The 14,347-nt window shown below is 41.3% G+C and overlaps 2 protein-coding genes across 3 annotated transcripts in view; one reads left to right on the top strand and one right to left on the bottom strand.

Annotated features, from left to right (window-relative positions):
- Positions 1-1,179: 1,179 nt before the first annotated feature.
- On the bottom strand, positions 1,180-13,092 carry Gatad1 (GATA zinc finger domain containing 1). 2 transcript variants are annotated; one of them, XM_075953643.1, is made up of 5 exons: positions 12,724-13,092; positions 12,140-12,265; positions 10,007-10,066; positions 3,666-3,849; positions 1,180-1,481 (listed from the first exon to the last, which is right to left on the bottom strand). In XM_075953643.1, the coding sequence occupies exons 1-5, from the start codon at positions 12,955-12,957 to the stop codon at positions 1,291-1,293; spliced, it is 795 nt and encodes a 264-aa protein (XP_075809758.1). In that variant the 5' UTR covers positions 12,958-13,092; the 3' UTR covers positions 1,180-1,290. The 2 variants fall into 2 exon arrangements, with proteins under 2 accessions (XP_075809758.1, XP_075809759.1); XM_075953644.1 differs by lacking the exon at positions 1,180-1,481 and adding an exon at positions 2,181-2,296.
- Positions 12,956-14,347, top strand: part of LOC142838492 (protein lifeguard 1-like) — a 48,675-nt gene continuing 47,283 nt past the window's right edge. Inside the window, exons 1-2 of the mRNA XM_075953959.1 lie at positions 12,956-13,200; positions 13,231-13,383. Coding sequence (XP_075810074.1) covers positions 12,956-13,200; positions 13,231-13,383 — 398 coding nt within the window. The remainder of the gene's footprint in view (positions 13,201-13,230; positions 13,384-14,347) is intronic.

Genomic DNA, 14,347 nt, shown 5'->3' with positions numbered 1-14,347 from the left:
GCTTCTTCCCAACTTTGGGGCTATAAAAAAGGGTAAAGAGTCCTGATGAAAATCATTAATATCAAATCAAATTCCCATAAATTCCTGTGGTTAAAAACATCCATCTGGATAGATCAGGACAGAGACAGCAAGTGGGTGCCTGCCCACTCCTTCCCCATTATGTGACCAAACTGCACTTGAAACATATACAACAGGCGTTCGCAGGGGAGGCACACCATGAGACCTCAGCAAATGGTTTAACTCTGAGTCTTCACTATCAAAACTAATGACCTAGTATTAGTTACTTCCAAAATAGTCACCAGTCACTATCCTAACAATAGTCAGAAAATTATTACAGGGGCTGCTGCTGCCTACGTGGAAAGAGGGGATGCCTATGCCGCGGACCAAAGGCACGACTGAAGAACTACCTCACAGGAGCGTAGATGTTAACAGTAAAAGGCAGTTTGTCTGAGAGCATGAGATGAATGTTTTAGAGAGCCAGGGCTAATAAAATCACCTACCAATTGCTTTATGACTAAAGCAGCTTAGGTCTGCTTCCGGAGAAGGGAAAATGATTGTGTAGCTTTGGGAAACATACTGGTCACATTTTTATTTAGTGCTTGATCAAAATCTAAAATGTAAGCCAGGTGTAGTCGCACACACCTTTAATCCCAGTTCTCTTGAGTTCAAGGCCACCCTGGTCTACAGAGTGAGGTCTAGGACAGCCAGGGCTACACAGAGAAACCCTCTCTTGAGAGGGAAAAAACAATAACAAAACTCAATGTTTTGCATCTATACAAAAATACAATTTGCCTTATGAGTTTCTAGGAATAAACTGTGAGGAAAAATAAACACTTCATGTTTCTAATGGTTTCCCTGCCACTTCTGTCTGGGAAAATATGCATGGAATTTAATGTTAAACTTCAAATTTATTCTTTTTCCACCCTATTATTTTTAAGCAACAGGCATTAAACAAGCTAGTAATTACGGGTAGTAGGATTAAAAAATTCCTCAAGCCATGTTTCTATGTAGGAGCTTCATCAAAGTATCTGGCATCAACCAGCCTTGGTGCAACAGGTCTGTAATCCCAGCACTCAAGAAGCGCGAGGCAGGGAGATCTCAAGGTCAGGCCACCCTTGACTATGCCTGTCTCAAAAATGTAAAGAAGGAAAGTTGAAAGAGAAAAATGTGTGGCATATCATAAGAAAAATGGAAATCTGCTTTTATTTCGGGGTGTGTATGTATGTTCTGAGGATTAAACCCAAAGCCTCATACATGCTAACTAAACATGCCCCAGGTTTGATTTTGTAGCTATAAGTGGTTGGCAACTGTTTCCTTAATAGCTATTGCAGGAGTAGGTCCAACATGAGTCCATATGTAGCCCTTCTCTGGTCTGGTGGGAACCGTAGGAAATGGTGATGACCTTGACTTGAAATACTCAGAAGGTGCGTGGCAGACAAATTCCAGGTATTCCATCTTCCTTGGAAGATCTTCCTCTGGCCCTAAGAGGCAGCCAATGGAAAAGTTAAACACAGTTTTGAACACATTTCATTTTTATGAAATGTTAGCATTCTCAGACACTAAGAGGAAGCACTCAGGATGCTACCCCTTGACATTAACCCTTGGAACTATTTCTGAAGGTTTTGAAGTCACACTCCACGGTTTACTGCAGGTGATTAAGGAAAACAGCGTCCTACAGTACTGAATATTCCCGGTTTACGAAGCCAATGCTGCCCTAGGTACTTTCTATCTACCCACACTAATTCCTCACAACGTCCTGATGGGCACTGTTTTTTCCTATTTTACGTGTAAGTACAATAAGGAAAGACAGATTAAGGAACAGTGAAGTGGAGGGGCTAAAAAGGCCAGTAGTCTAACTTCTGAGCTTGTGCTAGACTTTCCCACCATGTGACATCATGATGTCACTTACTAATATTTACATTTCCTATTCTGATTAAACTGTGTTCTCAAGCCTCTAAATTCATATGCTGATGGTCTGTCTTTATATGTTATGTGCTGAAGATGGAACCATCAGACAGGTCAAATAAAGCCAGAAGAGTGAGACAAGGAACTCCAGGCAACTCAGAGTCTGAGAGTGAGAGAGCTGGTCACGGCGTTTCCTCACAGCAACAGAACAGTAACTAAGGCCCCTATCCCGCCCACATTTGGTCATCTACTAAAGTAACAGGAAACAGACTGAGCAGGTTGTATTTATGTATTTAGGAATATACATTAATATACATAGCAATTAAATAATTAACAATAAAAAAGTAGAGTCATGAATTTGAGAAAGACTGGGGTGAGGTACATGGGAGATCTAGAGGAAGGAAAGGAAAAAAGAATATAATTGTACTTTAATTAAAATTGTGAAGGATTATGGGAGCCAGAGAGCTCAAGGACATCACACGTAAACCCACAGAATCATCTATCCTGGTCTCATAGGGGCTCACAGAGACTAAACTGTTAACTAGAGTTTGCATAGGACAGACCTAGGCCTTCTGCACATATGTTACAGTCGTGTAGCTTGGTTTTCTTGCGGGACTCCTAACAGTGGGAGCAAGGATTGTCTCTGACTCTATTATCTGCTTTGGGGACTCTTTTTCCTACTATGTTGCCTCCTCCAGCCTTAATAGGACAGGACGTGCCTAGTCTCATTGCAACTTGTTATGACATGGCTGACTGATAACACAATAGGAGGTCTGCCCTTTTCTGAAGAGAAAAGAAGAGGAGTGGATGGGGGCTGGGGTTGGTGAGAGGGATTGAGAGGAGAGGAGGGAGGGAGGGAAAATTGTGATTGGGCTGGAAAAAAATTAATTAATAAATAATAATAAAGTAGATCCCTATCTCCTAAGACTGATGCCCTTCAATGAGGGAGCCTGCATGGGACTGACCCTAGGCCCTCTACATATAAGTGACAGTTATGTAGGTTATTCTTCTTGTGGGACTCCTAACAGTGGAATCAGAGGTTGTCTCTGACCTTTTGCTGGCTTTTGGGACCCTACTCCTCATACTGGATTGTCTTGCCCAGCCTTAATACATGTGGAGGAGCTAGTCCTACCACAACTTGATATGCCAAGCTTTTTGATATCCACAGGAGGCCTGCTCTTCTTGAACAGAAATGGAGTAGGAATGGATGAGGGGTATGCAAGGTTGGAGTCTAGGGAGAGAGGGAGGAGGAGGGAGGGGAAACTGTGATCAGGATATAAATTAAATGAAGTAATTAATAAATTTAAAAAAAAAGCAAAAAAAGAGAGAGAGGGTGACAGGCAGCAAACAACTAAGCTCATACATGTGTCCCTCTATGATAACAGATAGTAGAATACTATTTTACAATGAAAACAAACAAATGTGGCAAGATGTTTTTATAAAACCATGGTTACATTTAAAAATAAGATATTCTTTTTTGGTACTTGGGGTGGGGGAGGAGGCTGGTGTCCTTATAAATGGTAATGGAGAGCTCTCTTTCAATGTACACACACAGAAAAAAAGACCATGGGGAACACGGCCAAGGGCGGCCACCTCTAAGCCAGGAAGCAAGGCCTTAGCACACAGCCATCTTAACAGGCCTTGCTCTGACTTCCAGCCTTCAGAAAAGCTTGTAGCATTCTGCTATGACAGCTCGCAGACTAACACATTCTTTTATAAAACAGAGGAATTAACTAAATTTAAGAAGCTGTGCCATTTACCTATTATATAGGACGCAGGATCAAACTGGTCTCTGGGGCTAGCCAGCGTGGGAATGAGCCACGTCAGTGCGGCGCTCTTTTCACAGTACTGGTCCTGAACAAAACCCCTGATCTGAGCATAGTACGCCTTTCCATCCTGCTCGTCAATCACAGAAACAACATCACCAATCTGGTAGTATACTCCCTGGAGGGAAGAGAAGGTAATCTTGTATTTAAAATAGTAACAGATCACAACCATTAACAAAGTTTCATTAATCAGCAAGCAAAATTTCAAAGTAGAAAAAAAAAATCAGGTCTGAGCACATTATGTTGACACTTGTTTCACTTCTCAATGAAGAGAGTTATTAAAAATAATAATATACACACATATATGACAATTTGCAACAAGGGAAGTATTTCTTCATATAAATTCTTTTATTTTTGTATTATGAAAATACTACCTCTACTTTTAAAAGAAAAGACTTCACTTTTAGGAATGATTTTGAATTCACAACAAAATCATAGAAGGTAGAGCTAGGGAATCTCCCCTAGTCTCCTTACCTGGCACATATACAGCATCTTCCATTATCCATGTCCCCGTTATTAGAGTGAATCACTTATGGCAACTGATGCACCTACACACATGTCACGATACAAACATCATAAATTAACTCTACTCTTGGTAATCTGTGGGCTCGGGACATGTATAACATGGATTCTTAGGATCGCATCATTGAGTACTTTCACTGATGTAAAAATCCTATATACTATCCCTACTTTAAAAAAAAAAAACAGCCATTAAGCTGTAGAAAACTTATTGCTAAAGTCCACATAAGGCAGAAACTGCAAACTATGCACCTACACTAACTAGCTTAGTGATTTTTCCTGTGCTACCTTAAACATCAGCATTTGCTTGGTGAGACACATTGCCCTCCCCAGTTGTCTATGCAAAGAAAATAAATACGGTAAGCTCAATCCAAAAGAAATGAAAACCTGTTTTAAAATTATAATCAGCATTCAGGATGTGTTTACGCTCAATCACAACACATTTCCCAACAACATGACTATGACATATCCATTTCCTGTTCTACTTTGTATCTAACCAATCTGCACAACTCTCCCTAGGCCTCCACTACCCATCCCAGGTCCTCTGCCCTAGATCCTGAACTTGAAAAATTTCACCTTTGAATATCCTTTGAATTTTATGATCTGTAGAACTTTCCTTAAGTGTGTGTAGTCCTCAACTGTAGGAACAATGTGTGTTTTCCTTGATACAAGGCTTTGGTAGCAGTCAAAGCTGCTAAGATACATGAAATTTAACCATAAAAACATTCTAAATGAACACTTCCAGCGACTCAACTGCAACCTGGGCATCTGATAGAGCAGGGATTCTCCTCGTGGATGCTCGTTCATGTGTCTGAGGTGACTCACTGCTTACTGGTTCAATGCTATTGTCAGCTGATCTTTCCCTGCCCTACTACTCCAAGGTTCTAGCTACTTATCAGATAAAGTTTATGTCTGTTATCTGCTATATTCATACATAAAATTTTCCCCAAATTATAAAATTATATTTGTTTATCACAGGTACTCAGATATTGCTGAATATGAATTACAAACGTAACAGTGTGAAAATAGAGCTACGATGCCAAGATAAGGTGTTAGTGAAAAGTTTCCATGACAAGCACTACTTCCCCCATGAGGTCTGTACAGCAGTCTCCCCTTATGCCGGGCATACACTCCAATACCCAAATTCCCTAAATGGTTGTTTATGTTTATTTACATTTAAAGGGAACTATGCTACAGATATGAATAATTTGCATTGGTATGAATCTTGGTTTATTGATACAAATTTAAGGTCAATTCTGATATATGTATATTTTTTGTTCTTGATTAAGGTATTGTGTTTGTGCAGCTAATTAAAAATGTAATGTATAATTTAAAAATATAGGTTAATAGTCATCTGTAATAGTCTATATATATATATATATATATATATATATATATAGAGAGAGAGAGAGAGAGAGATATTTCAGTTAGACAGGTATTCTTCAAATCTTTCAGAGACCTTAAGAATATGGCACTTAAAATATTTTAGTAACTTAGGACTTTTCATGACCGTGAAATACATCTGCTCCTGGCAGTACCAATTACTTCAAGAGGAAGATGGACATCAAAGAGGCTCCTCATTGAGTTTGCTAGCCATTTGGGCAAGAAACTGCTCTTGCCTGAACTGCTTGATGTATTACGCTGTATGAACTGGACATGCAGGACCCACAGAAAAATGACTGCTGAACTTGCCTAAAGGTGAAACTGTCCTTCAGGGTTCCTGCTTCATGAAAGAGTCTGCCAGATATTCTGCAGGACACAGAAGAAAGTGAGTAACAAACTACCAATATAGGCAGAACTGTCTTTGAAATTTCCTGCTTCATGGAAAAGTCTGCTGGACACTATGGGCCTGTAGGCTGAAGATGGATGCTCCAAGGGTACAGAAGAACTTTGGGTGACTGTCCAGGCAGCGAGATGTCTCTGTTATTTCTAGAGTTTTAAAAGTTGCTTACAATACAATTTCTGTTTACTTAGGTAATATTATATCCTTCTGGGGTCTTTGATGGAGTTGAAGAATAGATAGTTATAGTTTTCCTTGGTTATGATAAAAGATAAAGTAGATATAAATACTGTACCTGTAATTCTTGCTTGATAACTATTTTGTTATATGTAATTTTACTATGCTAAAGTTAAAACCTTCCTTTTTATTTAATCAGAAAATGGGAAATGGTGTGGGAAGTCTGGTGTGGGAGGTCTGTAGGGGAAGCCCAGCCAATCACCTAGCTTGAAGGGCGGGATCCCCTGAGGATATTATTTACTTATAAATATTGCAGGTGTGCTCCCCGCCTTCCCTTCTGTTTTCCTGCTCTCCGTTGGAACCTCAGTTTCGTAAGCTCTCCCCTTCTTCCCCTTAATAAAGCTGATATTAAAGCTAGCCTGATTAATCCTATTTGCCGGTCATTTACGCCCCTACAGAGGTCCTTTTGTCTATGTGTTGCTTTTATTGGTTAATAAATAAGGAACTGGCTTGGCCTATAGCAGGGGAGAAGGAAGACAGATTTAGAGGGACAACATGGAGCCGCCGCCAGAGTCAGACATGCTGAAACTTTGCCGGTAAACCACAACCACGTGGCAATACACAGATTAATAGAAATGGGTTAAATTAATATGTAACAGCTAGCCAATAAGAAGCTAGAGCTAATAGGCCAAGCAGCACTTTAGTTAATATAGTTTCTATGTGATTATTTCAGGAGTCTGGGAGGCCGGGAATGAAGAAGTGGCCTCCTAGAACAGGGCTCCAGCTTAGCTTAGAAGCTCACACTGATCTCTTGATCATAGAAAGAACAAGATCTTGATTATAGAAAGAACAAGTAGGACATCTCTTTATAATGTCCTTAGCTTGTTGCCATGTAATGGAAAATTCTTTCTTTAGGCCTTTACTATTGACATGATGCTTTTTATGAAATTCTGAGGTCTGCAACACGCTTCCAATTAATAATTGACCAATCTCAGTGTTACCTTGTGATAGAGGACCAGGCAGACCTGTATGGGACCGGATGTGTGTTATGTACATCGGACAAAGCCTATTCCTGATTATGTCTTGTACCTGGATAAACAATGAAGTCAACTCTGTGTCATTTGGTATAAATTCAGCGGTTTCAATATGCAAGATAACTCTTTCTGCATATTGTGAATCTGTAACTATATTAAGAGGTTCTTTAAAATCTCTTAGCACCATAAGGATGGCATATAATTCTGCCTTCTGGACAGAATTATAAGGGCTTTGTTCCACTTTACTCAATTCATCTGACTTGTAACCTACTTTTCCTGATTTATTTGCATCAGTATAGAAAGTACGGGCTCCAGTTATTGGAGCATCACGTACAATTCTAGGAAGAATCCAAGAAGTTCTCTTTATGAGGTTAAGTCTACCACTTTTGGGATAGTTGCTATTAATTTCTCCCAAAAAATTAGCACAAGCTCTTTGCCATGGTTCACTGTCTTCCCATAACTTTTTTTATTTCTTCAGTAGTAAAAGAAACTTGCTACCATGATATCAGCTCTTTAGTTAGAGTGTCCACAATGCTGGCTACCTGCAACATTACTTGAATATTTTGCTGTATTTTGGTCTTACAATTTAATAAACATAACAATAGATAATGATAAGAAAAGACTGATCCTTGCAGTAACAAGTCCCACATACTTTTTCTGTTAACACACGCATAGAAATCACTAGTACACTAAGTTTTTACCTTCTAGACTTAACCTATACACCATATGAACCACTGGAGAAGTTCTACGCAAATTTGAAGTTGTGATGATGCGAATTTGTACCATTCATTGACTTTACTAAATGTTTAACATTCTTAGTCTCAGAAAATAATTACTACTTACAATCTTTATTTTGTTCAGATAACCACCTGCCACGGTAATGGAGCCAAGATCTGATTCCTGGGCTTAGGCTCTAGTACCATTCCATGACTTACCAGCTACACTATCTCGGATAAGCTAATTAATCTCTCTATAGTCAGTGCCCTTATCCACAAAATGAGGAAAACAGTATTCACCCCAGAGGAGAATGAATGAAACAAAACACTTAAAATGTTCCTCACTGTCCAATCCATAAGATGCATGCTTGTGTGTGCAAGCATTTGAGCATGTGCACACACACATTCACCTTATGATTTAACAATTAACAACATATTAAATTCTAGAAATATAGGAAAAATTCTGGCTTATGATATAGTGGCATATTATTTGTGTTTTATCAAATAAAGCTTGCCTGAAGATCAGTGCAAAGCAGCTACACCAGTCAGCCATACAGGCCAAGCAATAGTCACACACACCTTCAATCCCAGCAGCCACACTAGTTAGCCATAGAGGCCTTAAAGAATCCCAGCACTAGAGAGGAATATAAGACAGGGGGAGACAGGTCTCACTCTCAGTCTCAATCTGAGGCTTCGTGGAAGCAGGATCGCTCATTTTCGGTCTGCCGTAGAGGTAAGAGCCAGTGGCTGGCTGCTTCACTTTTCTAATCTTTGGGTTGAACTCCAATATCTGTCTCTGGGTTTTTATTATTTGTGCTACACTATGACCGCCTTTTTTTTTTTTTTGATTAAAACATGTGTGAACTAACAAAAATAAATACACTTAAAGGTCAAACCATTTGAGTACCATGAGGAATTTGGTCCAGATGGGTTAGGTACAAAAACAAGTACCGTCTCACTACTGAGTCCAGCATGACAGTTCAGAACCTCAAATACCAACTGATACCTCAAAGATACTAACTGATTGCTGCCTATGGTAGGCCTGGCGGCCTTGAAGGCCTTTTCTATGTTCTTTTTTTTTTTTTTTTTTTTGGTTTTTCGAGACAGGGTTTCTCTGTGGCTTTGGAGCCTGTCCTGTTGTGTTTAAGATGTCACATCCATCACTGGTGTCACGGCTATCCCTTTGGCCCAAGGCAAGACCTTACTTTACCAACTAAAGATATCCTTGTTCAGATTTTCATCTTTTGTGTATGGGCGTTCTAACAGCATGGAAGTTTGTATACCATGTGTGTGCCTGGTGCCCAGGGAGGCAAGAAGAAGGCTTTAGAACCCCTGTAACTGGGATTACTAATGGTTAAGAGCTGTCATGTGGGTGCTGAGGATTGAATCTGGGTCCTCTGGAAGAGCAGCCAGTGCTCTTAATTGAGTCATCTTTCTATTCCAACCTTTAAAAACTTTTCTTCTTTTTACTGAAAACAGATCAATCCAATACATCCCAACCACAGTTTCTCCTCCCTCCACTCTTCCCAGTTCCCCTGGCATCTCACCTGTCCCCTAGATCCACTCCCCTTCCATTTACCTCCAAGAGACCAAAACCAAACACCAAGCTAACAACCATACATGTATACACAGAAGACCTGGTGTCTCTACCTTTATTTTCTCTTGCTTCTGTTTTAAGACATTTCAGAATCACTAACCTGCTCTACCCACCAGGCAACATGGTCAACATCGTCTATTCATTCATAACCTACCTTTGCCCTTCTCACCTGTCGATGCCTTCACTTTGGATAGGATGACTCGCTCTTACACAACTCCACTACCATTTTAAGAATAATTCTTAGCAACTTCATATCATATTCTCATAGGCAACATCCTCTCCTACCTGAGTTCCAGATGAGGTGTTCTACAACAGCCACCTGGAAGGAACTACAAGGGTAACCACATCTCTGCACACACACAGTCACAGAGGTGTTCCCACTAAGCCAGTATCTCAGTAGCATATTGTACACCAGGCCCAACTGCTCTCTCAGTGACGCCACAGCAGCTTACCTTGTAGAAGATTGATTCTGCAGTAATTATGGTTGAGACAGACTCAGGAGCTTTGATAGGCTAAAAGAAAACAAAAGTAAAAATATTTGTGTATCTATATAGCATGCATGGGCAGTTCCCCAACCATATGAGAACTGGGTTATTTGAGAAAAATAAAACACTGTCATTTGGTGACAGAAACAGCGGGAGAAATCTCTGACAGGGGTGAGGGTACATATGCAATCCTAGTACTTGGAAACCTGCTGCAGGAGGATGGCGAGCTCTAAACCAGTCTGGGTTATATAGCAAGAGTGTGTACACACACATATACTTGCACACAAGAAGAAAAAGACTTCCTGAATGTTGATGAGAAGCAGCTGAATACTTCCAACTCTATTTGTTACTAATGATTTAAAAGGTGCTGAAGAGGTAAAATTTCTGATTATGCTGCTAAAAGCTAACAGAGAGCTCTTTCAGAGTTCTAGTAGACATTAACATTACAATTACAGAGACACACTGGCACAACAGGGCGGAAATTATAAATATGTATAGATGAATATAAAATGAAAATTTTTAATTTTGTTACAAGCCTTAACTCTTTGGCATTCTTAGCAATTTGCTACATTGCACTATCACTAAAATACCTTTTTAAAACTGCAATGCAAATTTCACCACAACATAAAAAATGACCTCTCCCATGATTTTGTGTCATTCTTGAAGAATGAAGATGCAGAGAAATTAATGATGAAATAACTTGAGAACAAAGGCTGAATACTTACAAAGAAAATATGTCTGGTATATGTTAACATGTTTTGACTACTCAAAAAAAACTTAGTTTTAGAAAACTAAATTATATAAATCTTAGGCTATAAAAGCCATTATTTTGATTAAGAAAACAGTCACTGGCTGAGAGCTGGTGTATCAGCACTTGCCCAGCAAGCCTGACAGCCTGAGGTGGACACTAGAATCCAGCGGAAGGAAGGAGTGAACCAACTCCTGAAATCTGTCCTCTGATCTTCAGGTATGTACCATGGCATATACACCTGCATGCATATGCGGGCCTGGGAAGAAGGCTCAGTGCTTAAGTACTTGTTGCTCTTGCAGAGGACCTAAGTTCATTCCCTAGCACCCCAATGGCAGCTCACACTACAACTGTCTATAATTCTAGGGCCAAGGGATCTGACACTAGCCTCTGAGGGTGCTTGGTATATACATGCAAGCAAGGCATTCATACACACAGAATAAAAATAAATATCTAAACAAGCGTCTACAGGGCAGGCCCCTCTGTTTTATAAATATGTCTACTTTAGTAATGTGTGAAGCATACTTGTTCTGAAAGTAATCTCAAACTGAGATTAAACCAAACCTACAATTGTCTCCTATGTACAGAAATAAGCTAGCACAACAAACGTCCCTAGCGTGCGACTTTAAACAATCTGCAGACATCAGGGTAAGAAAAAAAACTGGGGACGGAAGAGATGGCTCCGCAGTTAAGAGCACTGACCGGCTTTCCAGAGGTTCTGAGTTCAATCCCCAGCAACCATATGGTGGCAAACAACCATCTATAATGAGATCTGCTGTCCTCTTCTGGCATGCAAACATACACGCAGACAGAACACTATATATAATAAATAAATAAAATCTTAAAAAAAAAAGAAAAATATCTGGATTCATATCCACCAAGTTCATCACGAACCAAAGGATAAGTTTTCTGGGGCTACTATAACAAGCATGATACTGATGAATTCTGTTATTTGCTTAGCTCTTTAAAAGACAGAAAAAAGTTTTCTTAGTTAACTATGCAGCAAGAGTCATAACCTAATTTAATATATTAATAAAAGAATTTTAATCTCTTTTTCTGCATAGAGAATGTGACAAATTGATATACTCTGAGATAAACTATACAGTATTTCTTAGACTTGTATTTTCTATTTTCCAGATGAAAAAGTAAAAGCTGGAAAAAACAGAGAACGTGCTTTTCTAATGTTATAAATAGCAGGCTTCTTAAACAGAGTTCATCTTTTGGAGAACCTCACCTTTGCTGCCCCAGAGTATTGCAGAAGGGCCCATGTTCAACGAGGAATAGAGAAAGCAGCGGCAAAGCACACCACACACAATGTCCTACAGTAAACACACCATCCACAAACATCTTACGTTTTTTAATTTAAAAATATGCCTTCTCCCTTTTCCTTTAGTGGAAACTTTCTTCTCAGCCGCTGGAGCAGATTTGTATTTGGTGTTTCTGAGCCGAGCAGATCTTCTGTGAATTTCTTGCTTACTCTGTTACATAATTTTGAGAAAAAAATAATTAAAACTATTCAAGAAAAGCCAACACAATAATTTCACAAAGATCAAAGGATGCACTTTGTCAAAAATACTTTTAAAATCTGAAGGCAAAGATGAGTAAAACCTCTGAAGGACCTCCCAAGAGGTGGCGCTGCTTACCAGAGAGAAAAGGACAGGAGTGGGTGGAGGCCAACGCGGGAACGGGACTATCACGTAGCAAAAATACCCAATTTACGGCCCCGCCACCCCAGAAGTTTGCCACATACCTCACACCAGAATTCTAATGCTTTCATTTTAAACGACCTAATAATTGATTAATAACATAATGACAAGGATTTTAACAAGCAAGAGGCCCTGGCCCACAACCCTGTGGCCTATGGCATAGCGCGCTGCTCATTTGTCGCGCACCGTCCGGTCGAGCGGGCAGTGAGGGCAGAGGGGCGGGAGCTCACCTGCTTGCCGCCCCCGCCGCCGTTGCTCTGCGGGGGGCCGGCCGAAGTGCTGGCGAGGGTGGCCGAGCCGAAGGCGCCGGCGACCCCGGTCCCGCCCGCCGCCCCCGCGCCGCCGCCCCCGCTGCCCCGGCCCGTGCAGTGGTGACAGAGGATGTCGCCCTGCGGACTCTTCTTCCACATGGAGGACGACGTGGTCTTGCACACGCTGCAGGTGGGCTTCAGGCCCAGCGGCATGGCGGCCGGCTCGGGCGGCCCCCGCGGGCGGAGCGACACGGGAATGGCGGTCGTCGGCACCGACCGCCCAGGGGTCGGCCCGCCACCCCGGCGCCTGGACGAGCGGGAGAGGCAAGGTCTGCGGTGCTGTGGCGCCCGCACCGGTGTCCAGCGGCCGCCGCTGCCCCCAGCAAGCGGGAAGCGGGCTAGGGCAGCCCGGGACCCAGCCCTGGCGCTGGGCCGCCCGCGGGGGACGCAGGCCCGGTACTCGGCCTGACCTCCCGGGAAAGCCAGCTCTGGTCAGACGGTGGACCCCGGGGTGGACGGGGCAGCAGGCACAGCAAAGCCCGACCTCCGCCCACCGGCGCTTCCGGCGGCGGGCGGAGCTTCCGGCGGCGAGCTGGGCTCCCGGGCGGGGCGGGGCGGGGCGGGGCGGGGCGGGGCCAGGTAGGTCGGTGTAGCCGACCTAAGCCTTCAGGCTGAAAGTGGCATTGCCATTACCTGTCATTAACTCTTCTAGTGGGGAAAATGTAAGATTTCCTGTTAAAGGTGAACTTCAAGAGAACAACAACTAATTTTTTTTTTTTTAGTGAGAGTAGCCCACAAAATAATTGTTATCTGAGACTCAAATTTACCCGAGTATTCTGTTTCTGTTTGATAAATTAAGTCGTCTTGATCAGGACCCTTTTACATGCTTGCTTATTTATTTATTTATTTATTTATTTATTCTTGTTACTTCGGAGGCTGGGGAGGTAACTGGATAGGTAAATTTCTTCTGGAGCAAGTGTATGGCCCTGAGTTTGGTTCCCAGTACCCACATAAACAGCTAGGTGGCTAAGAATAGAGCCAGTATTAGCACCTACTCCATCTAAGAGACAATTTTATCTTTATCACTTGACATTCCCAATCTAGGAACACTGAGACTGGGAAGAACTGAGATACATGAGATTAACTTGCCAATGACTTGTTTTACTTGGGTCAATGCTGTGCCCTGAATACTGTATGGGAGGAGTCTATTAGTTAGTACATCAGTCGATTTAGAAATTAGCAATGTACAGAGAAGTATTCCTATCAATTTTTCTCATAAATTACAACACTCTAATTAAACATTATCACAGTTTTGTGTGACACAGTCAGGTTCAGAGGCGGGACAGTTGTATCATTTATGTCTTAGCATAGGCTTTACTTATTTGTGTAATGAAAAAGCAACACACCAACTCTCCCAACATTTAAAATGATATATACTAGCATAAATGTTTTCAAAGAAGATTACTGGAGAGATTCCATTGAATGCCGCTTAGATAGGGAGTAATTGCTATAATGATTTATATTATATCTTTTTTTTTCTCGGACTTTGGTTTGAGGAACTGGACACATATAAGTCTTGATTTGAATCATTGCAAAACTAACA

The sequence above is a fragment of the Microtus pennsylvanicus genome, chromosome 19, assembly GCF_037038515.1.
Source record: "Microtus pennsylvanicus isolate mMicPen1 chromosome 19, mMicPen1.hap1, whole genome shotgun sequence".
Classification (NCBI taxonomy): Eukaryota; Metazoa; Chordata; class Mammalia; order Rodentia; family Cricetidae; genus Microtus; species Microtus pennsylvanicus.
This window is presented reverse-complemented; position numbering and strand designations above follow the sequence as displayed.

Bases quoted from the DNA above. Each gene is read 5' to 3' on its own strand.
- Gatad1 (XM_075953643.1), bottom strand. From the start codon at position 12,957: ATGCCGCTGGGCCTGAAGCCCACCTGCAGCGTGTGCAAGACCACGTCG. The intron at 10,067-12,139 runs GTAAGATGTTTG...GTTTTCTTTTAG, and splicing joins ATATTTTTAAATTAAAAAAC to CCTATCAAAGCTCCTGAGTC. The intron at 3,850-10,006 runs GTAAGCTGCTGT...TCTTCCCTCCAG, and splicing joins CAGAATCAATCTTCTACAAG to GGAGTATACTACCAGATTGG.